Here is a 27,692-nt window from a genome sequence, read left to right on the forward strand (position 1 = left end):
TTGCTGTGAACTTCTATTCTCTTTTGTGGTCTTTAACCTCTGGTTTTGGAGTGCCAACCAAGCCAGAGGAACAGGTAATAAATACAATCCTACAAAGCTAGGCCAGGGAGCCAGTCACAACTTCTGTCTCCTATAACATTGTGTGATGTTGACCAATGATGTACACAGCTTTTTGCTTTTTTCTCCAAATCCATTCTGATTGTCAAAACAACATGTCATTTCAGAGGGTTTTTTTTCCCACTAGTCTTTATTTTCAGTAGGCTTTCTTTTTCCTTTTTTCTACTTATTCAGAGAGAAAGAGAAGTCAAGATGTGTTCTGGAACTCCTAAGTTTCTAAATACTTTGTATAGTTCAAAACAATGCAACGTCTTTGAAATCTATATGAACAGGCATCTATAATTTCTTCATTTACCAATTTCAACTTCATTCCTACTTTTTGCCCCTGTACTGCAAACCAAACACTACCATTTCTATTAACTGCACACAAGGACTGAAAGACTGTGACTGTAAGAACTGGTCTGCCATCGATGCTTTTTTTAGGAGGGCATCATAAAAAAATTAATTGTTCTATGTAGCTGAATTGCTTTGGTAATAACTAAGGTGGAAAACACTATCACTTCTCTTAAGAACATGAAAGATTTCCAAAATCCTCTGTTAACAAACTGAAAAATCCTCACTGTCACAAGGATGGCCTAACAGTCCTAATGCTGCTGAGAAATCAAGAAGAATGAGATGGTCCCAGAATCACAGTTTCCCGAGTTGGAAGGGACCCACAAGGATCATCTAAGTCCATCTCCCAGCTCTCATTTCTACTGCTTTCTTGAAGTTTGACTCTAAAATTACCAGCACTGGTTACTACTGCAAACCTCTTAATTGACACCATGCCTGTACCAGTCTTGAAAAAACTCTAAGGTTGAAATAGAGTATGAAAGCTTCTTTTTAACTTAACACATAATGACAAGGATCTTTGAAACAGCCTGGCTCACTCTCAGAAGTTACAGATTTCTTCAAGATTCTTTATGTGTGACCACCTGTAACAGTATTGCAATATCACACATTTTATTACATGAGATGAAAGCATATTGCTGTGAGTTCTTTTGGGTTTTTATCCTCCTATCATGCCATGAATAAAATCCAGCAGAATACTTTTTCTGTCTGCACTATTTATGCACAGCGAGAAATAAGCAAATGTGTATTCTGTAAACTAATATGAGGACTACATTAAAAAAATCTTCATGTTAGTTATGACAACAGATTCTTTCAATTTTTCCCTCACAGCGTGCTGGCCTTCCCCAATGAATGTACATCTCCAGTCTTTTATGTTGCTTCACTTACTGAAGATCTCAAGGACACCTTCCACTAGACCAGGTTGCTCAAAGCCCCATCCAACCTGGCCTTGAATTCCTCTAGGGATAGGGCAACCACAGCTTTTCTGGGCAACTTATGCCAGGGCCTCACCACCCTCACAGGGAAGAACTTCTTCCCAATATTCAATCTAAATATACTCTCTGTCAGTTTTAAGTCATTCCCCTTGTCCTATCACTCTAGGCCCTTGCAATTAGTCCCTCTCCATCTTTCTTGTAGCTTCTTTCAGGCACTGCAGGCACTGGAAGGCCACCAAGGTCACTCCAAAGCCTTCTCTTCTCTAGGCTGAATAATCCCAATTCTCCAATTCCTTCCTCACAGGAGATGCTTGAGAAACAATGAACCAAGCCTGACTTCAAAGAAACAGGATGAGGAACATAATTATTTATGCACATTGTATCTGGAATTGTGTGTATTTGTTCACATACTTCAAAAAGATCAAAGAGGGCGAAGTTCATTACTTTAATTATTTGAGTCAAAATTCTAGTGCTACTCCTTATGTAGGTTAAGAACATCTTCAAAAAGGTTTCACAGGTTTCTTTGACCTTGCTTAAAAGCAACCAAAAAATTAGACAGCAGCATGGCCTCACCAAGAAGTGGAAAAAAAAAAAAAAATCAGTGACACTGTCCATCAGTCAGTAATACATAATCCTCAGAAACAGAAGACACTGTGAACTGAAAAAAATCAACATAATTAACAACAAAACTCATATGCAATCTTAAGCAACGTATTAAAGAACTTATTTAAATCCTGAACATTTTCAGAAGTAGCAATAACCACTACAGCCCACATGTGTAATACCTGACATAAGTGAAATGAGTCTTTGTCGAGCCTCATTCGATGCCCTGGGAGTACGGATCCTGTCTATCCACTGGTACTCTGGGTCCTCATTAACTACAAGCTCCTCCACAAATCCGTGAATAATTACTGCTCTGTAACACTTAGGAATAGATGTAGCTGTTAAAAAATATATACATAAAAGATGTAAGAGGTCTAGGATACAAGGATAGCAAGAAAACCGTAAAATTACATAGAAAAATGATTTCAGAAAGTTTTCAGACAATTTTCAGTGAAAATGTGGACATACCCAGGAAGTTTTGCCCATGAGATCATGGAACCCTGATAACTGTCCAGCACACCAGTTACACCACGTACCACTATGAAACCTTTTCATTTTGTGCCTCTTTAAAAGGATATGGACCCAAAATAACACCACATGTGTATGCACAGGCACTTATACACTATGCAGCTTATGGACATTATAAATCCCATCAGTTATTTACATTGCTCTGAAACATGAACAGTAAAAATGTATCAAAAATGAAAAGCAATTTGTGTCAATGTTATCTCCACTAGCTTTATGCAATGAGTTGGTAAGAGAAGAGAGACCAACAGAAGAGGCAAAGAAAGGTAAGGAGGGAAAAAGTTTTTTGCTCAAGTAAACGTTTTTCCTCTACTTACTGCAAAAAAATTTGACTCCACAGGATGACTGCCTAAATCTGTTTAAATCATTGAAGAGATCTACTTTCACCACCACGTTGATCTCCCCACGTATACCTATCGATAAAAAAAACATGAAATACCAGAAATTTTAACAATGTAACTGTATCAATACAAAAGTAGACCTAGAAATTATTTCCTATTATCAGCAATTAATGCCAGAGGAGCAAGAAGCCATATCCTTGCCTCTCAGTTCTGCTGCAGAGACACTATCTCAGGGGAAGTTTCTAGTTCTGCCAAGCCTTTGAGGCTGAAGCAATGACTCCTCAAATGCCTATTTGCACTAAACAGAACTTTATAAGAAAGATGTGACTGAGGAAAGAGAAGCCATCAGCCTCTTGATGCTGCAGTGGCCTCTGCTGCAGGGTGCTCTCTCTGCTGAATTTCCTCCCTGAAACGATTTCAAAATTGCAGTAAAGCCCCTCTCTGAAGTTCAATCCAAGTAGAAAGATTTATCGTTCTTTCTAGAACCACAAAGTGGCACAGGAAGTGCTTGCAAAATACTTTAACTGTGACAAGAAATATATAAAAAAATATTACAGACCTTTTAGACAAAGCTTAATTTTCAACTATGATTAAACCTTACTAGAAATGGAATATTTTCTAACACATAACTATTCCTTTTTGATTTCTATACTTTCCTATTCTGAGCTTTTTCTTCTTTTTCTCCACCCAGCAACAAAATCATTTCACATATTATAGGTTCTGACATATTGAGGACTAAACTTCTTGATGAGTCTGATCTCTAGCATCTTCAGAAGCCTTTATCACATCAGTATATGACAATGAAATGGCAGCATTGGATTTGTTGCTCAATTTTGATATTACTGCAATAAAATTAGCCACATCTCCCTTCCAAAATGCCAACAGAAAGAAGCCTTCAGTTATTATAACAGAAAATGCCTCAGGCATTTCAAATAACGTATTTTCACAAAAAATCAGGTTGAGATGAAAGAAAAAAAAAATAATACAAACTTCTGAACATTGTATTTATTATTTTTTAAGGAAGCATCAATTAATGTTTGCCAAGGGTCAAGACAATTGGAATCTAGTGCTATGAGCATGAAAATACAAGAAATCAAATTTTACTTAAATAGAAAAAGCTGTGAAATACCAACATATCTGGAAATTATAGAGAAATCTAATGCTCTCTAATCTACCAGTTGTACACAACCTGAATCAAGAGTCTGCATAATTTAGTTTCAGAAAAAAAAGTGATAGGAGTATGTGCATAGGGATAAAAAGGCAATTAATAAAACATACGCAATATTTCTCAATATTTTGTTTGCTATAACAGGTTTAAATGCAAAAAATACTTTGCATCAGTTATAATGAGCATCAGGTGAACACTAGCAATAATTATAACACTGATTTATAATTAGCTTTTAACACTGTTAGGTCATTTAATTCACCCTGAATAATGAACAAGGGGGATGATGGCAGCCATAGAGATTGTCTGCTCTAAGGTATTCAAGCAGCAAGTCAGTTGCTCTAAGTTGATACTGGCTCTCTGAGACAAAAGCTGTTTCATTAAAATCAAAAGCAAAAATATAATTATTTTCTCATACCTTCAAGACTTTCTTTTCTGATGAAATCCACCTAGCACTGAGAGCACTTACTGCATTGAAAAGGAATTTCATCCTGTTGAAGATATCTCACATCCTGTCCCTTCATCCCAATTGAAGTTCATCCCAAATCCCAGGAAGGCACACTTCAACTAACTCCAGCAAAATTACATTTGTTTAACAAACACGTGGTAATTGGACAAATATGTCCGAGTCTTTTTTTTTTAATCTGAAATTTGCAGTAAGTAGTGAAGATTTTTTTTCCACTTGTCACATGTCCTATGGAAGGCGTTCTGCCAAGCACTGGCCTTTACTCCTATGCCAGAAATTTTCTCATGTCAGAAAATAAGAGAACAAAAAGCCAGGAATGTAGTTTTCCAACTCTAAAGCTAAAGTTATTACAAATTTCTGAAGACAGTTTACAAGATTATAAGAAGCAGATTACATTTCAAACAAGACTGTTTTAAATTAGCAAATCTTACCATGAATGGTATCATAAATTGGAAACCATCCTGAAATAACTGTGGCTGCTTCACTATAGAGCAGAGGATCAATATCTATGTACACTTTGCCAATTGCATCATTGGCACTGTATGTATCATGATCAAGAACTGTGATCTGGAGAGGCTCGTCTTGGAGCTCTTCATCATCTACCTGGAAAACAAATATTAACATGGAATCTGAATATTTACATGTGCAGGGAAACACTGCTGGAAAACGAATGCAGAAGAGAGTTAGTTATGAACAGTGACCTGACACAGATAAATCAGTTATTTCAGTTTCCTGAAGCTAAACAACACATTCACTCAATTTGATTTTATCCTTCAGAGACTGCTGAGATCCTGGAAACAGAGCTATCACTGGGAGAAGAACCGAAAAGCAAGATTACAGTGATTATTAATTTTAAAATTCCACAAAGCAGGAAGGAAGTTAGTTTAAGACAGAATACCTCAGAGGACTATTACACTCTGATGTTAAGATTATGGTGTTCTCATCTGGTCAATGGCTTAAAAGAAGATATTTAACACAGCCTTCAGTAAAAATTCAATAGTTCTACATATCAACTTTCCTAAACAAATGCAATAATCCATCTACAGATAACAACTATTTTGTTTCAGGACTAAGACACACATTTCACAACTTTTTGTGTTCAATATCACAAACGAAGAATTAAGTTTGCTAACTGCAATGGGATGACTCAAGAGTTTGCAGAATTGTGATATTGCCTTAGAGCATGGTAAATGAACCAGAACTACACGTTCAAGTGTTTCAATAATTAATTTAATCTAAACATAATCCTCATTTTTTAAGTAGTAAAGAAATGTAGTAAGAGAAAAGAAGCATGTAAACACTTGTTCAGGACATAATATCAGGCAACAAATTAGATCCTGGAAAGCAACAAGCAATTACAGGAAAATGCTGAGTGCCCTCATTATTACATAAGGAAACGGGAAGAGAAAGTGTCCAATAATTGTTGTCCAAGCTCTCCATTTTGTAATCTTCACATAGGAATTTTCCATTTTCTCCTTTGACAAGTGCATTATCTTTGCAACCAAATGTAGGACTTCAAACATCAATTAACATCCCTTGCTCAAAATTAAAAAAACCCACAAGAATACCTGTACTTTCATATACATGTATTTATTGATACACACTTTTATGGATAAATGTACTGAAAAAGCCTAACCCCTGCTACATTTCCCCTACCTTCACTGCAGTATTCTCTTTTCTAATAGAACAACATTTAAGTTGGACTCAACCTGGCAAGCTTTTATCTTCACAAACACTCCTAAAAAGCCAATGAGACGCCCTTAGCAAACAAGGTCTGACTGAAGGTGGGTTTGCTGAAAAGGCTTTGTGCATTTAACCACAAATACACTTCAGTGCTCAAAATTCATTTTCTGCTTGAAATGCAATTATTTAATTAAGGGCAGCTAAACCAGAGTGTCTATATAGTTACAGGCAAACTCTTAAAAAATACTTACTTCAAATTTGAACCACTCAGAATTCCACTGAGGATTAAGTGATTTGGGATATACGTCTGTCTTAAATGTTGTATTTCCAAATTTCACCTAAAAATACAAACATTCAATTATCAATTACATATATTAATAAAAAAATTTGAAACTCATTTAATTGACATATGCAAATAATTTCAAATACATATTTCAACAAATAATTTTCTTTTCATTGAGTGGCTTTTAAAATCAATTTCCATATATTAGTATCCATGTATCAATGATATTTCCAATCAATTTCTCTCTCATCCTATCACACAACTAAAATTGTTTATTTTCCTTCTCAATTATTTGAGAGGCAAAAATATCACTTATACTGGCTATTCAAAGTCACTTTGCACACTCTCTTTGCCTTCTATAAGGAAAGATATTCTAAATGTTGGTAGCTTATGTTGTGTCCAGAATTTCTGAGTCAGCTTCACAGACAATTGATGAAATAAATATGAAAACAAACTAGATTTGAGATAGAGAGATGACTACTAAAAATTAAATATTTTCCATACTTTTATTGCTTACTGCACCTTCAACCACAAAATAACCCAGTTCAGCAGTACCCATATGGTCTCCACAGGCATCTATCTGATGCCCATTTGGGTTTTGTGGGGGTTTTTTGTTTGCTTTTTTAAAGTGAAACTGAAATTCTGTGATGCTCCATACATTAGGAAGCCACACAGCACCATGTAAGAGTCTTTATTTCATTGCAGCTTTCATTCCAAACCATTTGCAAACACTTGCAGTCCTCTGAATGCTGTCCCTCAAAAAAATGAGCACTCGACCTCATACCAAGTACTCATAAATACTCAAAGCTACGTTTTAAAATTTATTCAAGATTCTTAAGGAAAATAATAAGTAGGCTGATAGAAAAGAAATGCTGGAAATAGATGTGTGCAGATTTTGATAGCCTTTATCTTTTAAAAGTCTAAACGCATTTTAGAAACTAAATTTAGGCCTGGAAAACTGTGTAGTAATTATTTTAACACTTTTGCTCAAGACAGTATTAAGTGACCACTTTGTACATTTCAATAATATAGTGATTATTTTGCACAGGTGCATATCCCAACTCTGAAGAGATTTTGCACCTGCTTAAGTACAATAGAATGATGTTAGCATTGGCTGTAAGGGAGCTACCAATTAAATACCAGTTCTGACTCCAGAAGTTGCCAGCATGCAACAGCTCTGAGCTCCTCCCAACTTATTCTAACACGTTATCTTGGGAGTAAATCAGCTCCCTTAGAGCCCCAGGCAGTTGTAACTGAATTTCCCCAGTACTCCAGCTAGTTCATGGAAGCTTGCAGAGATAATAAAACACCACACTGTTGTCCACCGTGCAAAGTTAAAAGCACATTTATGGAATAAATTGTAACAAAATATTCTGAACTGGGACAAGGATCGTTGTGCTCATGCTAGTGAAGCCCAAGTTTAGCATAACCTGAGCCAAGTAAGAGCTCTTAAGTCTCTTCTCATTTTCTTTCCTAGTTCTAAGTTTATATTGCAACATTTAACAAGGAAATTTAAGGTTAGTAAACAAGTAGAACCTCAACATCTGCTTTTCATTTTTATTTAAGAAAAAACATATTGTAAAATTTTTCAGCAATCTCACAGCGAAAAATAAAACAAAAGTTTCAAGCTTGATTTATTTTGAAATAAATCTCACCTGCTGTACTGCCTACTACGCACATGGAAAGGGAAGTTACTTCATACTGATCCTAAGCAACAATCCTAAAAGCAAAATCCCCATCTGTGTATTTCTATACCCTTATTTGCGCCAAGACACTCATGGAACTGGCATGTTAACCCAGCTAAGAAAACTGATCTTGATGAAAATTTTTATTTTCCTTTTTTGCTACACTAGTATTTTACTATAGGAATTTCAAAAATCTATTTTGCTACACTGACAGTAGCGTTGGGAACAAGTAAACCACAGAAGAGGAGAGCTGTTCCTCCTAATACAGCAAAACCAGGCCAAATGAAACCCAGTGGACTGTATTTCCTAGTCCTGTTTTCCCTGTCTCCTAGTAGCAAGCATCAGAGTTTGTTGTAATCTTAAACTGGATTAACAGGCAGCCTACAAGAGAAGCTTTTGAAAATTAAAACCTGACCAGTGAAACAGCTGACAAAACAGTGAAATGCTAAGTTTCGGGTAATAAAATAGAATGATGTACTATTTCAGCTCCACTGAAAAGCATCTTCACTTTACTACCAGCTTCTCTCCCATTAAGCACTGCCCTTGGAGTTTAATGTCCACCAAATTTTTAAGCACCAAATGAAATCAGGACTTACACAGCCCAAATTTATTTTTATATTAATATTATCGTATTTTTTAGTGTGCACAGGTCTGGAAAGGCATTTTGTCTTCTCACCTTAATTCTAGTATTGTGCCAGCCTTAACCACTCACTTGTGATACACCTCAATCACTATCTGTGGTACAAGACAGACATTTTCATAGCACATTATTTTTTAATAGCTCTGATTTTTCTAAGAGTATGATTCCTGAATCTGTGGAGTGTTTCTGAAATGTCCTAAATCATCCATACTGGAAAAAACGAATCAAAAAAACGTAAGGATCATGTAACAGAAATGATAAAAAGGCTTGGATTGGATGGGCCCTTAAAGTCCATCTCATTCAAACCCCTCTGCCATGGGCAGGGATGTCACCCATTGGATTACTTTACTCAAAGCCCCATCCAACCTTAAATAATTCCACTGATTTTGCACTGCAATTTATTTTACAATCCCTTCTTGAGAAAGAACATATTGCTTGTTAACTACATGACTACAAAGAAGATTAAAGTTGGATAGTCGGGGTGCAGTAAAGCGATTTAAACACGCAAATAATATTTACTATTTGTTGACTAAAAGCCCCCTTTGAAAATACTTTAGTACTTTAAATGTTTTAAAAGGAATGATGAACATTAACCTTAAAAGTAAAGCCTGTACAACCACTCATATATTCAGCAATATAACTGATTTAAAGATGATTTTATTACTTCACTATTCTCTTTACGTCTGCCTAATTACCGAATCAATTAGGTTAAAAATTACCTCTGAGATCACTGAGTCCAAGCTACGACCGACCACCACCATAACAACCACATCATGGTTGTTATGGCTGAGCGCCACGTCCAGTCTTAAACACCTCCAGGGACGGCGACTCCACCGCCCCCCTGGCGTTCCAGTGTCTGATCCCCCATTCTGTGAAACAGTTTCTGCTGATGTCCCACCTAATCCTGCCCGGTGCAGCTCAGGGCGCTGTCCCCTCGCCCTGCCGCCGGTTCCCGGGAGCAGCGAGACGCCGGACGGGCCCGGCAGGTGACTCCGCCGCGCGGGCCCGGCGCGCCCATCCCGTTCCCCCCGCCACCAACCTCCACGAAGGCGTCGGTTAGGTCGCTGGCGCGGTCCATCACCGGCAAATGGCGCCCCGCCACGATCTTGACCTTCAGCTTGCCCGGCATCTTCTTCCTCCCCTCCCCTCCTCCTCCTCTCGCGGGCTGCAGGGACAGCGCAACCGCGCCTGTGCCATGGAGCGGCGGGCGCGGCGGCGGCGCATGCGCGGGGCTCTGGCGGCCGCCCCGCCCTCGGCCCGCGGGGAGCGGGAAAGGAGTTGCAGGAGGAGGGAATTGTTTGGGTTGGAAGTGATCTCTGGAGATCACCCAGTCCAATTATCCTGCCAAGACAGAGTCATCCAGAGCAGGTGACATAGGAACGTGTTCAGGGGGGTTTGGACTTTCTCCAGAGAGGGAGACTCCGTGCGCTCCCTGGGCAGCTGTTCCAGGGCTCTGCCACCTTCAGTGTAAAGAAGTCCTTCCTCATGTTGATGTTAAACTCCTTGTGTTTTACTTCATGGCCATTGCTCCTTGTCCTGAAAGTGGGCACCACTGAAAAGTCTGGCACCATCCTCTTGGCACCGATTTGAGATATTTATATCTATTAATGAGATGCCCTCTCAGTCTTCTCCAGAATAAACAGGCCCAGCTCTCACAGTCCTTTCTCATCAGCGATGCTCCAGACCTCTCATCATCTTTGTTCCCCTCTGCAAGACTCTCTCCAGTATCTCCTTGGTTTTTATTGCCCTGAGGAGCTCGGAACTAGACACAGCACTCTAGATTTGGCCTCACTGGGGCTGAGTAGAGGGGCAGGATCACCTCCCTTGACCTGCTGGCCACAGTTCCCGATGCGCCCCAGGATACCGCTGCTCCTCCTGGCTGCCAGGACACATTGCCATCTCATGATCAGCTCGTCATCCACCAGGACTCCCAGGTCCTTCCCCGCAGAACTGCTCTCCAGCAGACCATCCCCAACCTGTGCTGGTATTTGGGGCTGTCCGTCCTCAGGTCCGGACCCCAAACCTGACCTCACTAAAGCTCCCCGGTAGCGCCCCTGCCAGGCTGCAAGATGGCGCCCACGGCCTCGGAACGCTGCTGGTACAAGTCGAGCTCCTACTCCTCGATGGGTTCCTCGATGGGGCGCTGCCAGCGCAGCCTGAGCGCCGAGTCATCGATGCCTGGGAGTTGCGGCCCTGGCTGGTGGGACGGGCCGGGATCGTATCCCGCATCCCGGCTTGTGTCCGCTGGAGTAGCCTCCGGATTCTGTGCCTTCCCTGGGAAAGAGTTGGTGCACCCTCAGGATGCTCTGCCTCCCCAAGGAGGGAGTTGCTCCGATGAATACCAGGGAGCCTGGAGCACGCGTGCATCCCCAGACACTCGAGGGGAGTGTCCTGTAAAGGGTTTAAATCCAACACCTCCTCCCCGTGGGTTTGGCTTTGTTTTCTTAGTCGAAAGACAAATATTTACAGTATTTGAAGGATTATGGATAGATTAAATGGAATTTAGTTATCAGAAATAGGATTTGATATGGTTCTTGCAGCCAGGTTGTAACTTTCTGATGCCTGAAAAAGGTCTTTGTTTAGGCAATAGCACTGTGGGAGCTTGGCAAAAAGCAAAGGAGCAGGGCCAGGAGTTGGATTAGGTGTGGTCCTACATGTGGGGTTATGGAACCGGATTGTATGAGATCCTGTGGGATGTGGGCTGAGCTGCTGGTGTGGTCAGAAGCAGGAAAATAAAAGAACCCTTGTGTTTTGGTTAAGTACTCGCCAGGTGTTAAGCCAAATAGTAGATCTGCTGGGATTATTTTCCCTTCTTTCTAATCTTACAAAAAGACTAAATAATATTATGGGCTGGAATGTGATACTCCAAACAAACCATATGACTGAAATGCAGCAGTGTGTGGTGTAGGGAATTAAGGTATAGAGGACATTTGGCTGGCTGTCCTAACCTGCAGTTAGTCCCATCAACACAGCGCTTTGCCTCTTGGGCTTGCTTGGAAGTTACCCTTGGAAGAATCCATACTTTTGCTAATATTAATCATATAAATTATAAACAGGTTGAATGCTTGTTTTTAACTCATGCATGCATGTTTAAATGGAATACTGTAATGAGACAACAGGAAGGAACCTGGAGGTGCTCGTTGACAACAGCTGAACATGAGCCAGCTGTGCCCATGTGGGCAAAAGGCCAATGATCTGATTCCTGATCTGGATCAGGAATAGTGTGGCCAGCTGGGCCAGAGCAGTGATTGTCCCCCTGTGCCTGGTAATGGTGAGGCCTCACCATAAACCTGGCATTCAGTTTTGGGCCCCTCAGAACAAGATGTTGAGGGGCTGGAGTGTTTTCAGAGAAGGAAACAGGTTGGGAAGGGTCTGGAGCACAAGTCCAATGAGGACCACCTGAGGGGTGTTTAACCTGGAGAAAAGGAGGGTCAGGGGGTACCTTGTCACTCTCCACAATTCCCTGGCAGGAGGATGCAGCAAGGTGGGGGTCAGGTTCTGCTCCCAGGAAGCCAGGAACAGGACAAGAGGAAATGGCCTCAAACTATGCCCAGGAAGGTTCAGGTTGGGCATCAAGAATTTCTTCATGGAAAGTGTTGTCAAGCACTGGAATGGGCTGTCCGGAGTGACGGAGTCCTCATCCCTGGAGGTGTTCAAGGAATGACTGAATGTGGTGTCACACTATTGGGAACGGCAAGAAGCACGACGCAGACTCTCTTGTGAGTTGAACATGAGAGCAAGGTTTATTACCTTAGATCTTCTTTTATAGACCGATACATGAAAGTACAGAAAGGTAAAACTCTTATTGGTTAGTAAACTAACACATCACCATCATTGGTCAGTGGGGTTCACCAGCCCTTGACCTTCTCTTGCAAGAAAACAAGGAACTGACAAACAGCACTTGCAAGGTTGTTTTCTATCTCTGAGGATTGTTTTAATTCCTCTTTATGATTTCCCAGGCCACTTTCTCAGGCAAGACTGACAAAGTCATGTGGCCTGCTTTTCCACAGGCACTGTGCTCCCTGCTTTTGCTCATATTTAGCATTCATAGTGTGGCACTCGGTACTCTAGTTAACAAGGAGGTGATGGGTCAAAGGTTTGACTCAGTCTTGGGGGTCTTTTTCAGCCTAAATGATTCTGTGATTCTGAGATAACTCCTAACACAATTATCTTGGTTTGAAAGACAGGTGTCTGCCAAGAAAAACGGGAACCTCCCTTGGAATGGAAAATATGACCCTCTTCCCCCTGAATTATTATAACTTTAAAATTAAGGGGCTTTCAAGAAAAGATATGAGAAAAGGATTAACAGTTTTTTCCTAGTGTGCGCATGTGTAAGGAGGCAAAGAAACAACAAGAAGCAGGAAGAGAAAGCCCCTTAAGCAGGCTCTTAGCCCCTTAAGCAGGCTCTTAGCCCCTTGGCGCAGTTCCGGCCGCAGCCGGCAGGGGCGCTGGCGGGCCCGGGCGCTGTGCTCCCCTGGCGGCTCCAGGGGGCGCTGTGCACCACCCGCCTGTGGCAATGGCGGAACGGCTGAGCAGCGGGAAAGGGATGCGGCACCAACCTCGCAGCGGCTCACCCCCGGCAGCAAGAGGTGACAGAATCTCGGCAGCTGCGGCAGGAGCCGCGGGGTGTCCCGACAGGCTGGGGGTGCGTGGTTACAGTGTAGCAAAAAACCGGAGACGTGGCAAAGGAACGGTGGGGGTCTGGGCAGTGGCGGCCCAGTTCCCCAACACCATGAAGGTTCCCCTGGAAGGGGAAGGGGTCCCGGGGTTTTCCCTGAGGTACCCGAGCAGATGGTGAAAAGGTCCTTTTTTAGTGAGGCAGGGTGTTAATAAGGTTCCAGTGCACCGGCCGCTCCCGCAAGAAAAGCTTCACTCACTCACGGTAGAAGAAGGCAGCAGGACACGGAACCCAGCAGTGGTGGCGGAATCTCCCCACAGAGACCTCAGCCTGTTTCCCCCAGGAATGGCGAGGGAGGAAGAGAGCTGAGACCTGCACCCAACCTCTTTTCCCCAGCCCAAATCTAGCGGCATCGCTGCTCCTCCAAGAGAAACCCCCAGCTGAGTTAGCAGCCCGCCGCACCCTTCCCGTGGCAACTTCTTTTGTCTCTCTTAAATATCGATTGTTATGGTTTCTTAGCGTAGCGACAGGTTGGACAAAATTCCATGAGAAAAGGAAACAAAAGGAAAAATCCTAAACCCCGACATCGGGACACTGTGAAGAGCAAAGACCCAGGAAGGAAATCAGAAGCAGAAAACGTGCTGTTAAGGGTTTAATTTTGACAAATGAACTTTCTGAGTGGAATCTCCTGATCTCACCTGCTTAAATGTTATTTTAGTTCACATAATCAGGTGGCTATACAGCATATGAACTGAAAAGTGTAAGGTAGCGGTACAACAAATACACTGTGTTTTAGGAGGTGTTTTAGGGCATTTGGGCCGTGGCAGCAAATTAAGCCGGGATTAAATAACCCACTAGAACTGTGTATGGTGTGGATGGTGGTAATGAGCACTACTTCACCCTAAAAATGGGGCCATCGATCCACTACACTACTTGTGAACACGAGCATTCTTAACTTCCCTGTTACAGTAAAAAACTACCAGCAGATGGGACTACAAAAACCCCCAAACATTCCCTGTTGTCCGTGTTAGATACAGCATTGTTTGGCATTTTTTCATTTCTGGTGCACGGTTTTAGAAGCCAAGATTGGGGGAATGTAAAATAAATTTTGGACTTCAAACAAGTAAAAACAATATAAAGTAAACTTTGTCATGTATTCTTTATTTCTGACAAATCTTCTGGTTTTTGGCTGCTTTTGCCAACTAGCTTCACAAATGTTGCCTAGTGAACATCTCCCATTCTCTGGGATTATGAAATAAAGGGATGAATGCAATGCATATTTCTTTCTTGAAAGATTTCTGAGGATCCAGCTTTTGAACAGAAGATTCTAATAGTCAAAGGACTACAAATCAGAAATCAGAAAACACCTATTTTAGAGAGCCAGTTCCAATCTGCTTTTTAGGTACTTGGAAAGATGAATTAGATATGATTTAATGCATTAAGAAACCTGCTTGGTGTATTAGACCTACCTTGGGGCTGAGGATTTTCTATACTGGCAGAATGAGACCTGTCTTTCCATAATTTATCATGTTACTTCCCACATTTCCTGCCAATACCATTCCTGTTTTCTAGGGCCAGAAGGGACTTGTGGAAAGTAGCAGGGACTCAGCTGAAAGTATACTCAGACCCCTAGAATTTATAAACTACTTGAGGCTTACAAAATAGCATTGAATTTCCATTGGTTTTAGGCAAATATAATGGATATACTGGAAACTAAAACTTTTGTATGTACATGCTCAGTAATAGGCATGCCAGAACTCCACAGAAAATACTACAGGGTTTGTTTTCATAATAAGGAAAAAAAGAGGTGATATCTGGCTTTGCATTTCAGTATCTAGATTGTTCCTTGCTGAGCTTTTTCCCTTCTGCTTTGAAGTGATGTTTTAGTAAGTCATGCCAATAGAAGTCCTGTTTCCACTACTGTATGCTTAAAGAACAGCATTATCTTACTTGAGCAGGTATTGTTTTGTATTAAATGGCACTGTAACTCAACTAAACAGCAAAGAATATTGCTAATTATAACGCCATCTTGTGTGGAACAGTGTCAGAAAAATAGGAGTTTTTCTGGGTGATTTTGCCACTTAAATGTAATGATCCATGTGTCCCTTATTTTTCAGTTTTAAGTAAGATAGAGATGCATGTTGAACTCTTAGTTTGGAAATTGATACTTCAAAGATAAGGTTTTCCTTGTAACTTCAGTCTGCTGACCCATCACATCAGGGTAGGTTTCAATTGTATTGGTTTACCACCCTTGAAGATACAAATTAGAAGGTGGTGGTTTAGGTTTTCCTCAGGTTACAGCAGGACCTGGGATGTAGTGGGTTGTCTCTTATCCACAGGGAAAAGTGCTTTTGGATTATATTGCCCTGAGTTAATTTAAACAGACGTGAATGAAAAAAATTTTTGGAAGGGTTTTAGTTTGTAAAAACAAAGAAAAAAATGCTTTTTCTCTTTGGTCCGCAGAAGATACTGGCTCTGTTTCTACTGCAGTTACTGTCATAAGCATTCTTTGAAACAGGAATCTTTCAGCTATCATCAACACAGGAAATTGCAGTGTCAGATTTTGGTTTCTGGAAAAATCCCTATATTTCTCTGTAAAACTAACCACGCGTTTCAAAACAATCCAGCTTAAATTTGATGGACTCCAATCCAAAAATGTTTTTAATAATGCTCATAGGAGTTCTGTATCCAGAGTCATGGATCCTTAGAAAAGAACCTCTGCACCCCAGAAAAAAAACCAACCTTCTTTCTGCTCTACATGTGCTGTGCTGTGCTGTGTGTCCACTGCAAGGATTTGGGTGGGTAAATCCTGGGATAAGGGCAAAATCCCAGTCACTTCTGTTTATAACTACCTGTAAGTATCTGATTGACATTGCAACCTTAATTCCTTTCATTAGATTAAAAGATGGAGTGAAATCCTTTCTCAATAAAATCAGGAAGGTGAAAATGTCTCCCTGAAATGAAGAGATGAGGTTTATTACGAACAAGGCTTCATTAATGTGGCTTCTGATTTACACTGGAGGAGCTCACTGTAGTTACACTGTTTAAACACAAGATTAGAGCAATATTACTATCTGTTACTATCTACTGGAACAAAATCCTGCTACCATAAGAACCTCTAATATAACAGTGTGATAAGGGAAGGATGGAAGCCTGAGCAGGACCAATTCAAACTTGAAATATGTACTTCATTTTAACTCTCAATTACCATTACCCTAACACTGCCAATTCTACCACTGAATTACCTAATTCCACATCTATGTGTCTTTTAATTATCCCATAATATTTATGAAAAAAACTTATCCAGTGAACACTAATTGCAATAATATTCAAAGTAATATTCCCATGAAGATCTAGTGAATTGAATAAAACCTCGTTGTCCTTTAAGGAAAAGAGAAGCCAAGAATTATTCTCAAGGCTTATACTAAAGAGGGTAAAAATAAAACATAATTTTATAGTCCTAAAATTGTATTTCTGGGTTTTTTTGGGTTTTTTTTATGTACACTTGTTTCCTGTATATCAAATTAAATTATGTCCTTTGGAAATGAAATCTCAACACTTTGTATTCTTCTGAATGGGACTGTCCTGGGGTGACTTTATGATGTTTGTATCCTCAATCACCTTTGTTTATGTTACATATTATGTTCTGCACCTTTCAGACTGGCTCTGAGAGCGAAAGGGGGGAAGAAGCAGCAGCAGTGCACAGTTTGTGTTCAAAAAGAGCCCTCACTGTCCCCCATCCTGCTCCTGGACTGTGCTGTCTGCAGCATGGACAGACAGAGGGACAGAGCTCTCCTTTGCTTTTAGTTAGTTTTTAGCTCGCTGAGGCAGAGAAGTTCCCCAGACTGTTTTTTTTTCCTTTTTCTTGGATCTGTTCAAACCTGCTCTGGGCTGAAAACCCAGCCAAACCCCGGGAGCTCACGCCTGTGGCCCACCAGGGCCTGGGCCTCAGCACTTTCCAGCACCAGAGGGACCGATAAGAGACTGAGTGAGCTGAGCTACACCCATGGAAAGGACTTTTCTGGATTTGCCATCTCTTCAAACAACAAGAGGTTTTATTGTTTAATATTATTAAATTTTTATGCTTGTAGATCCTTTTCTTGTTAAATAAACATTTTTTCCACTTTTCTCCAAGCAAATCTTTTCCCAAACCAGTTAGAAGAACAACCGCTTGAATTTGCTTTCTAGAAAAGCCCCATTCTGAGGTTTTCTCCCAAATTTACCCTAAACCAGGACAGTGACACCTTTCCAACAGCCTACTGATGTCAATCTTCTGTGAACTTCATCAGTTTGGGGTTTGGTCCATATCACAACTGTTTGTAAAAATAGAGAGGAATTGAAATAATAATAATTATAATTCTGTTTCATTATACTATTGCTGTCTGACGGTCTTGATTTCCATCTTGACTTGAAAGAAGTTGGATAAAATAAATATTCACTAACACAGGAATGGATGCAACCCCCTACAGGGGGAATCAAACAACTGGATCTGGTGCGACGTTCTCAGCCAGTAATTTGATATCTTTTATCTTTCTCACAGTTCTGTGAGGGAAATAAGATTGCATGACTTGATGCTTTTTATGAGTGGCAATGGCATAATTGGGATATCAGCTCACAGAGACTGAACCAGAATCCATGTGCACATGCTCTAGCAAAGATATTGAATTACAAGCAGTAGAATAATAATAGTAGCCTCTCAGAGTCCTTCCCATGTACAATATCCAAGTTAATTAGTCAATACTTAGTAAATAATTCAATTAAACATAGTTGTCAGCTGCAGTATTTATAGCATTAAAAAAAATACTTCTTCAATGACACTTTCAGAATTTCTGCCTTTTTTTCTTTTGAGTTGAGACAAATGAGATATTTTGTCAGTAAATATATTACACTTCCACAATTATTGAAACTGTTGTATTTGCTAGTTATGTTATTTTATGTTACCTTGTGTTGTGTTATGTTATGTTGGTATTTTCCTTTTTCCTGCCTAAATGTAATAAATAGATCATTTATTCAGGTCCCACACCAAACCACACCAAACATATTAAAGAATGTATATATTTATATATTGAAATTGCTGTCACGATCAAAGGTGATGATGCTGCAATTCTGAAGTATTTAATGCTTGTTCCTGTCTCATCAACAACTATGGCACAGGGAGCAAGAATACATAAGTGCTGCTCCACAGGTCAGTTTATGCTGCCAAGGAGATTATTTTAACTGTAGAAACTACATAAACTATCTTTGGAATAGTCTTCAAGACACTTCACAAGATATGCAGGTTATTTTCTGGTGCATTAAAGACATTAAATTGGATTATAATCAAAACAATAAATCTTTATACTCTAAAAGATAGAATGAGTGCAGTTCTTAATAACCATATGATGCTTTTGCTTTATGTGTTCCGTTTGAAATGGACATGGTGTTGTGAGTTATTAAATGTAAAAGTATTAAATATATAAAAAAAATAAACTCATTAACAAAGCAAACTGCTGAGTTTTGGTCTTAGAAGCATGTAATGCCTCACATCCAGCTTCTTACAAAAGTGGAATTCAAGCTTGTGTCTGCACAGTGGTACCTATTTATTGCTAAAATGTGATACAGAGGGGTTTGTGTTGTGCCAAGCCAAAGGAGACTGAAGAAGCTCAGGATCTGAATTCTGAGCCTTCTTATCCATGGCTGATGGGTTAATGGAACAAGAAGAATAATTCCAACAAAGCAAATAATTATTTTAGACCTATCTTTAATCCTGAATGCATTCCCACCTGAGATCAGAAGGAAATATCCATTCACAGACAAAACAGAAAAGTTTAAGGACTGTAGGATAACCCCACAAACCTTTTAAAAACCCTCAATTTAAATATCGCTGTGGATTCATATAACTGAATTATGTACAGAAGAAAGAAGATAAATGGTCTTGGTACTGATCATTCTTTATTATGCAATGGGAATTAATCCAGTTCACTTTCTTGATTATTAGCCATTTAAATAAACTCACACTGCTTACCATTTTAATTCTCAATTAAAAACTCCTGTCCAGTAAAAGCTGGTTAAACCTATCATCAGTGCTTGTTCTTTGAGTACTGTCTTAATTTGTTCCAGGCAGAGCTGTCTTCAATGCTGCATTTGACCCTGTTAAGAGAAATTTATGGGGCTTTGAAATGCAAGGGCAGTGTCTTCAGTCTGCCTTCAAAGCACAAAAATTCTCATTCATCAGGCCTGTGCTGCCTTTCTCTGCTTTTATGTATGGAAGAATTATGATCATCACCTTGGAATTATTTCTTGATAGCAGCTGAGGGAGATGCTGCTTTGATTTTCTTAGCCAAGATTATTATGAACAGCCTGACTCGAGAAATACTTGCTAAATGAATTGCTTAATTAGACAGAATTCTGCAAAATTACTTTGCATCTTCCTAGCACCAAAGCACCTAGCAGCTGGGAAAATTCTACAAAAATCAAAGATAAACTTATATTAAACCAGAATAAGGAGACCCACTGCTGTATTTTAAGAAGTAACAAAAAAATCCCTCTGTACAGTAGCTGAGAGTTTTCATGTAAGCAAATATATGACTGCTGTACAATTTAGGCTATTGGAGTAAGAAAGATCTCCACTATCTTGTTGTTATTAATATAAGGACTAAGAATAGGCCATCCTTTGCTAATTTTAGCAGTTTGAAAAAGGCAAGGAGAAATAAAAATATTCCAGTACATCCATCCTCATTTTTGAACATGTTCAATAAATTTGTGTCATAATTTTGTCATAATTAAGTCTTTGAGATATTTCACAGATGGCTTGTCAGTAGTATGAAAACCTACTGGGCTTCCTGATCTTATTGCTGTGAGTGCTGAACCCTCCAGTGAAAAAAATACATGTAATCAGTTTGCAAAGGACAACCATTCCAAGAATTTGTTACAAAGCATAGCTGTGATCTGTGTGAAGGTTAATTCTAAATCCGAAGAATTATCTGCTATTACATGGAGTTTCCTATTTTATCTATGGCTTTTTTTTCCAGAGATTTTCCATTTATGCCAGAGATTATCTCAGAGCACTATGTTAAGTTTCAGTGCTTCAAATCAATAGATGAATCACTTCATCAGCCTATACTTAATTTTGGAGGATTGTTTTGAAATTAAAACAGACCTAATATTATTTTAACCTCGTTTTTGTTTGCAGGTGTGGGGAAAGAGCTTGATATCACTGATCTTCAAGTTTAAAAAAGCACAAACTGTCTCAGATAACACTTGAAATGTTTATCTTGAATATCTGCCATGTACAATCTTGCTTAATAAGCACACGCATGTAGGACTTGGTTTTGGTTTTTAGATGTCTCTGAGACAACATGTGAATTATCCCAATAGATGAGTTGTACCACAGATAGATTTGAATTTGTGTGTAGCCACTGTCATGGGGTTGGTAGTTGGTGTGGTCAGACTACTCATAGTCCAGGAGCTGAATGAAGGCCTAGGGGAAACTCTGCTAGAAGTGTCTTGCTTATTATTTGTAAGTAGGGATTCCCATGGACACGTTATGAAGTGTTTGACATGCACACACACAATCTATTTAACAGTCTTGGGCTCTGATATTCCTCTGAGCCAGGAATCCTTAGTGTGGTGCCTTACACACAGGAGAGCATGGGAGAGAACTAAGAGGTATAATATCTTTGGCATTGATGCTACCAAGGTAAGGAACCAGTAGAAAAGCGTGGAAAGGATGATGACTACTCCTGCCATTTTAGATATTTGCCTGTCTTTTGTAATTCACATCTTCCAAGGCTTTTTTGCTCAGAGATTGTCAGATAAGCATAAAAATGGTTTCCATGGACGCTTTTTGTCATCTGCTTGCAGCAGAGAAGTAACAGCTCAGTGTTTCAGATGCAGGTTTTGCAGCTCTGAGTTTTCCCAGCTCTAACTGAGGCTGTGTTATCAGAGCAGGCTGTTAGAGAAGTTGTATTTCAAATCTCTCTGTGATACTGAATGGCTCCCAGAAGAAAGGGAACCTTCACCTCATAAACCAGATATGTGTCGGTTTCATTTTCTGTTCATGGTGGTAGACTTTTTTTCACACATCCACTGAAAATGACTTTGTTATGTAGTAAAATGCAATCCTCACTCACAGCTTTGTTAACTGGCAGTATCTAAATTGTGATTAACAAAGTCAGGTAGTTGAAATTGGTGCAGCTAAAAAGTAATCTGGAAAAAGAGTAATATTATAACCATATGGTCAGATGCACAGAGGTATCAAAACTCTTAAGTGGGGGTGGGCTGGCTGTGCACTGGGTTATGCTTCTCTGCATAACCCTCCTCATTCCAAATTGTAGCTGAAAATATTGGAATGCTGAATTTAAAGTATAGCTCTAGCATTCCTGGGAATGTCTGGTATTCCTTACAGATATCACACTACCCAGCATAAAGAAGCCTGCTATTTTTGATTCAGTCTTGAAGAGGACAGAATGCTTAGGATTCTTGCAATTTAATTATGCTTGATGCTTGGTTGGGGTTTTGTTTATTGGTTTGGTTTTGAGTTTTTGTGTGTGTGTTTTTGTGGTGGTTCTGTTGTAGTTGCTTTTTAATTGATACATTTCTTGTCCCCACTGCTCATATTTGAAGTCTGTTTTAGGACCTCCATGCACAATTAGAAATTTCCAGCTAGAACTCCAGTATCAGTTTACGCCTGATTTATTTTTTGTACACGGTTTTATAGCCTAAATATATGCCTTCAGGATACATCTGTGCAGAAACTTGTGGTGAAGGGTTCTGTCCACACACAGCTCTCCTGGTACTAGGTAAAACTAGCAAGCTACAAGCTTCTCTTACAAGAGGAGGGGAGTCTTCATTTTCTTTATTATGCTATTATCCTTTATCCATACTTCTTTTGTTTTTCTGATTTGTTTTTGGATTCATGAGACCTGGACATGATGTTTCAGATGAGGTCTCAAATGTGTTTGTACTGCAGTCCCCCTTACTTCTTTATCCCGTGTACCTCTGGATTTGCAGGTAGTTCCTGCTGTGACTACCTTTTCTAATATGTCCTGGGATTCTGCCCTTTTGCCTTTTGACAAGTGTATCCTTCTGCCTTTTTGACAAGTGTATCATATTAGTGAAACAGACAAGTTTATAAAAACAGAACAATGCCCATTCACAGTTCAATTATAAAAACAAAGGTACAGAAACTAAAACCTAATCTGTGTGTGTTCTACACATGCAGTACCAGTGGATGCACAGCTGGGCTTGAGCACGAAAAAAACACTGAGAATTATCCCTCTGGGGACCTGGATTTCCACAGCAGCCCCTGAAGGGCTGGGGAGCTCATTAAAGCAGTAGAAAGGCTTGGTGACAGGTTTCCCTCAGATCTCCACACCAATGTGCAGCAGCACTTGTTCTGAATACTCAGTGTAGGAAAAGGTTCTAATTCTTACAGAACACCAAACTGAGAAATTTAAAACACACTAAAGATGGCTAAATGAATATTTTAGCATCCTTTTGAATATATACACAGTGCAATATATGGTTCTCACTGCAAATTTCTGCAGAGGTGTGTTTGCAGACCTGGTGGCTTTCCACCATAGACACCAAAAACAGTCTAATGCTGGATATCAGTGATCCACTCTTCTATTACCATCCGTATGCAAGAAGCAGAGGATTCCAAAACCAGGTGAGCATACTTTAATATTCCCTAAAAGTACAGTATGCAATTAAAAAGTTTGGAAGAAATATTCCATCCTGATTTTTGACAATTTAATTTATATTATATAAGAATGAGATTTAATCACCTTATCTGAATTATCCTTAACTTGGGATGTGTAATAACTGCATGTATTACTATCAGCTCTAAAATTATTCTGACACAAAAATTACCTAAACTGTCCAAAGCACTATTTTCTATATGCCTATCTCAGCTAAAAACGCCTTTCTTTAATTTATTCTAAATTCATTGGACATAAATTTCATTGCATGAATTCTGTTTTGCTGATAAGGGTCATAGAAGTAATGATTAATTTTTGGAAAATGTTTCCATAGACTATACCTATGGAAACAGCTTACCTTATTTTTTAAGCACCTGCACTGCTTTCACTCACCTTGTGTTCACATGGAACACGTTTTCCTCATGTAAAACTGGAATTACCCTTGGGGTTTTGTAAAAGAGGGTCACAGACATGAGAAGAGCTTCTCCATGGCTGCTTCTGTGCCTATCTCAGCTGCTTCCTGAACTTCAAGCCTAAGGTTCTCTATCATGCAGCTTTTCTATCATTCCCCCCCCACCCAATTAAGGCTGTGTTTCCCAATACAGTTCCAAGCCCCCAAACTCTGTACTAACTACATTTCATTTTCTAACCTTTTTATGATCTTGATTATGGTTTCAGCAACTGCATTAAAAATCTGCTTTGTTCTTGTATTTATGTTCTACTCTGTGATCCTTCCCATACAAAATTCAGATTTTACAAGGCCCTTTTGATGAAGTAAAACCTCTTATTTGTGATCTTTTCCATCCAAAAGAAGCCTCACTTTTTTTTTTTTTTCTCTATGAAAACATCTAGTGAATTATGAGGATCAAATTTGAACAGCTCACTGAGGAAAGAATGCTGAAAAACACCACAAAGATGAAAAGGGCAAATTAAAATACACCAGAGAGGAGCAGAAATCCAGATTTTTTTCTGGAAACAATTAAGGAGTTTGCTTTATGAAACAGTAAGCAAGGGAAATGTTATTACAGTGAAAATAGTTTTCACCAGAGGTTTAGGTTTTGGCATCAACTTTTGTGGTAGAAAAGTTTTTCCTTCTTGGTGGAGAAAATGTAAATCCCTGACTGGAAGAAAGTGAACTACCAATAAGCTGTGACCTTAAATTCATCAAGGGAATTTCAAAGGGTTTTTTTTTTTCTAAAAGTAGATTCTGAAAGTTCAGATACCTGGGTTTATTCTATTTCCTTCATCACACTGTGGTGATGCTTGTAAGAAAGGATCTGATTAAGGCTATGTCAGATTTGGTTTGGGGACACTTTAAGAACCACACAGAAATTGACCTTGAGCCAATGACTTTATGTAACATAGCAAAGCAAAGGAAGACAATGATTTATTGAACTAGAAGTGTTTGTCTCAGAGCTGCTGTTTCACGAATTCCACTTGTCCACCACTGAGGATCTACAAACAGAATTGCAGGTTTTTATATAAATACATAAATCTGGGCAATTAATCCATGAGATGACAGTATCAGTCTACCCTTCTAATATTCCTTCAGTATTCCTGCTTTTGTGCACTAGGGGGTTTTTACCACTTGGAACTTCCTGTTAGCAAAGACAGAGGGAAACAAATACTTGTAAAGGTGAGCAGGGAGTTCAGTGTTCACTGGATGGTTTGGAAGCATTTTTGTCATTTAGTCATCATAAAAAGATCAGTGGACAGCTTTTAGCCTTTCTCTTAATACATTTTGATAACATGATCAATAACTACATATTAATGGCTCCCCACTGTTGCTTTTCACTGTAAGTAGTTGCTGGTGGGGCCAAAAAGATTATGTCCTAAAAAAAAAAAAAAAAAAAAAAAAAAAGGAGGTGAAAAGATAATTATCAGGAATGCTTTTAGAATGTAAAACACTTCTAGAGAAACAAAAAACCAATCTCTCAAGTTCCCTACTTTTTTGCATTATAATGACTTGTAGCAGGCATTCAGAAAAGCTGCTGACTGGCTGCTTTGCTCCCTCCAAGCATTCCTTTAGTGCTAAAGATTAAATAAATGCATTGCTACAAAGCATGAACAAGTGATTTTCAAAATTATTGTTAAGAAGAGGGAGCTGGATTAGGAAACGTCATTCCTCTGAGAAGTAATACCTCCAAAATAATCTTACAGTGAAAACCAAACAAACAAAACAACAAAAGAAAACCAAATAATACAAAACCAGGAGGAGTCTTAATTAGCAGAGCTAGCTGACATGCTGTTCTTTAAAAGTTAAATATGTACATCAACTGGAGACAGGATATCAAATATCAGTAGGGAGAGCAGCAGGAAACTTTTTCCACTGCATGAAAGGGATAAAAAGAAGAAAAACAAGTCTCAGTTGCAGGAACAGCTGACTAAGCGACTGACATACTGGAAACACAGCCAATTGTAACAAATACCAGGCAAAAGTATCTTCTAAACAAAAAATCTCCTCACTTAGGAGCTTAAAATCTAGATAAAAATGTAACTATCAGAATAACATTGAAGCAATAGATACTCGGATCATAAAGAAAAAAAAAAATGCAGCTGTAATTACAGCTCAAGATTTTCTCAGTACTCTGAGTGGACCTCAGCCTTCAAGGACTGAGGGCAGGGACTCCCAGCTGACATAGAAATGCAAAATTCCAGCGAGTGAGAAGGAATCAGAGGCATGGCTCCACACCTCTGGTGCTTTGGGGTGGGGGAGGGCGGAGGGAGGGCTGGTGGGGGGAAAGCCAGAATGAATATTCTTTGCTTTTCACATGTTAAAAGCTTGGTGGATTCCAAAAAAAACCTTACTAGCTGTAAGTGTCACATCTTCAAGTACAAAGACTGCGGAGCTGGATCTGATACACAATCCAAAATGTTTTAAGGGAAGAGGAGAAAGAACCAGAATCTAGGAAAGCCAGTAAGGATTATGTGTTTGCTTACACTGCAGTGGAACATCTCTTTCAAGATGTTTTGATAAAACTTAAACTCTGAATTACACTACCACTGGGAACTCCTAGTAAGAAACCATGTTCTTGTATCAACTCTTGATACCTTTCTCCTTGTTTACCCTCTTGATTGCTTAATGCTAATTGTCCAAGCTGCAGGAGCCAGGGAGGAATTCTCCCCTGCAGTCCTCTGTGCTTCCTGTGGCTTTGAACTCTAAAGCCTTATGGAAGGGAAGATAGAGATTTGGGCAAAGTTTGGCCCTTTTCCTTTGGTATAATTGCTATAATTTTATTATATTTTATTTATTTTCTATCATAACATTGTTTTACTTTTCCAAGAGGAATACATAGCTTTATTATCCTTAAACCTGAAATGTAATTTAACTAATGTTTCAGGATCTCCCTTAAGAAAAATATAAATGAAGCTGACTAATATAGTAATTTTCTATGCTTAGCAACAGTTGCAAACAGACAAGTGTGTAGAAGATATTTACAGCCTATGATTAAATATCAGGCTGTTCTGAGCTGTTCTTCTCTTGTGCCCACGATACTTCTTCTGCCACCCCCCTGAGAATCAATGCCTCAGGAGTAAATATAATCTCTAAGGTGAATAATGAAATAATCCTGAAAACAATAATAATAATCTGTAGGGCTTTCAAAAGTAGCCTGAGATGATGACCTACAGATTGTAGGCTCCACCTGTTCAGTAATTCCCAATTGTAGGATTTAAAACTATCTTTGGTAGTTAATGCCCTAGTGAAATTCTAAAGTTGCTGCTTCTTAAATTATTAATGGAGAGCAGACACAAAATTTGGTCACATTAACCTTAATTCTGTAGGAAATGGGGTATGAACAAGGTTGGAAGTAAGACCTAGAGAAAAGGTGCAGGCAGGGGCACCAAAAGAGCATCCAGCTTGGAGTCTACTAGAAACATGGGCCTCAGCACACAAGCTGGAATGATTATGAAAAGGATGTGAGATATATATATATATATATGTGTGTGTGTGTGTGTGTGTGTGTGTGTGTGTGTGTGTGTGTATCCCCAGAGTTCTCCTGGTCATCTGTTAATTTAATATAAAGGAACTGGCCATAAGCACAAGAATGCAGTGCAACTTTTGTATAATTTCTGGGTTTTTTTAGTCCTTGGCTTCTTGAAACTACCAAGAAAGTTGCTGGGAATGGTGTTTTTGTGAGGAAGACACATAAACCAGTTTAGCAATTTCTTTTCTCATTAACACAGAATTGCAACAATTTCCTGCTCTTTCTCTTCTGTCTCTCATCTCCTCTCTTTGACACCCTTCTTTGCCTTTCACAGAATCACAAAGTGGTTCGGGTTGGAAGGCACCTCTGGAGATCCTCAGGTCCAACCTTTCTACTCACCTGGAGCAGGTTGTACAGGATCAAGTCCAGGTGAGTTTTGAATATCTCCAGATAAGGACACCCCATGGCTTCTCTGGGCAGCCTGTCCAGTGCTCTGTTACCTTCCATGTTACCCTTCTATTCAGATGGATCTTCCTGTGTTTGTGCCCATTGCCCCTTTTCTTGTCACATAGCACCAGCACTTTTTGACAAGTGCCCTTAAACAGCATTGGTAAGTTCTCCTCTGAGTCATCTCTTCTCCAGGCTAAACAGACCCAGCTCTCCCAGCATTTTTTTATAGCTCCAGACCCCCAAAA

At 39.5% G+C, this 27,692-nt stretch overlaps 1 protein-coding gene across 47 annotated transcripts in view; it reads right to left on the minus strand.

Annotated features, from left to right (window-relative positions):
• The window catches only part of C2CD5 (C2 calcium dependent domain containing 5), a 61,746-nt gene extending 47,222 nt beyond the window's left edge, over window positions 1-14,524 (minus strand). For 35 of the 47 annotated variants that reach the window (XM_086885421.1, XM_086885413.1, XM_086885416.1 and 32 more), the window contains exons 1-5: window positions 9,813-14,524; window positions 6,417-6,503; window positions 4,914-5,085; window positions 2,828-2,923; window positions 2,168-2,323 (exon numbers count right to left, since the gene is read on the minus strand). In XM_086885421.1, the coding sequence (XP_086741547.1) occupies window positions 2,168-2,323; window positions 2,828-2,923; window positions 4,914-5,085; window positions 6,417-6,503; window positions 9,813-9,902 (601 nt within the window). In that variant the 5' untranslated portion in view covers window positions 9,903-14,524. Of the gene's footprint in view, window positions 1-2,167; window positions 2,324-2,827; window positions 2,924-4,913; window positions 5,086-6,416; window positions 6,504-9,492 lie in introns of all 47 variants that reach the window. The other 12 variants (XM_086885422.1, XM_086885417.1, XM_086885420.1 and 9 more) reach the window with 4 other exon arrangements.
• Window positions 14,525-27,692: the final 13,168 nt, after the last annotated feature.

The sequence above is a fragment of the Cyanistes caeruleus genome, chromosome 4, assembly GCF_971803275.1.
Source record: "Cyanistes caeruleus chromosome 4, bCyaCae1.hap1.1, whole genome shotgun sequence".
NCBI lineage: Eukaryota > Metazoa > Chordata > Aves > Passeriformes > Paridae > Cyanistes > Cyanistes caeruleus.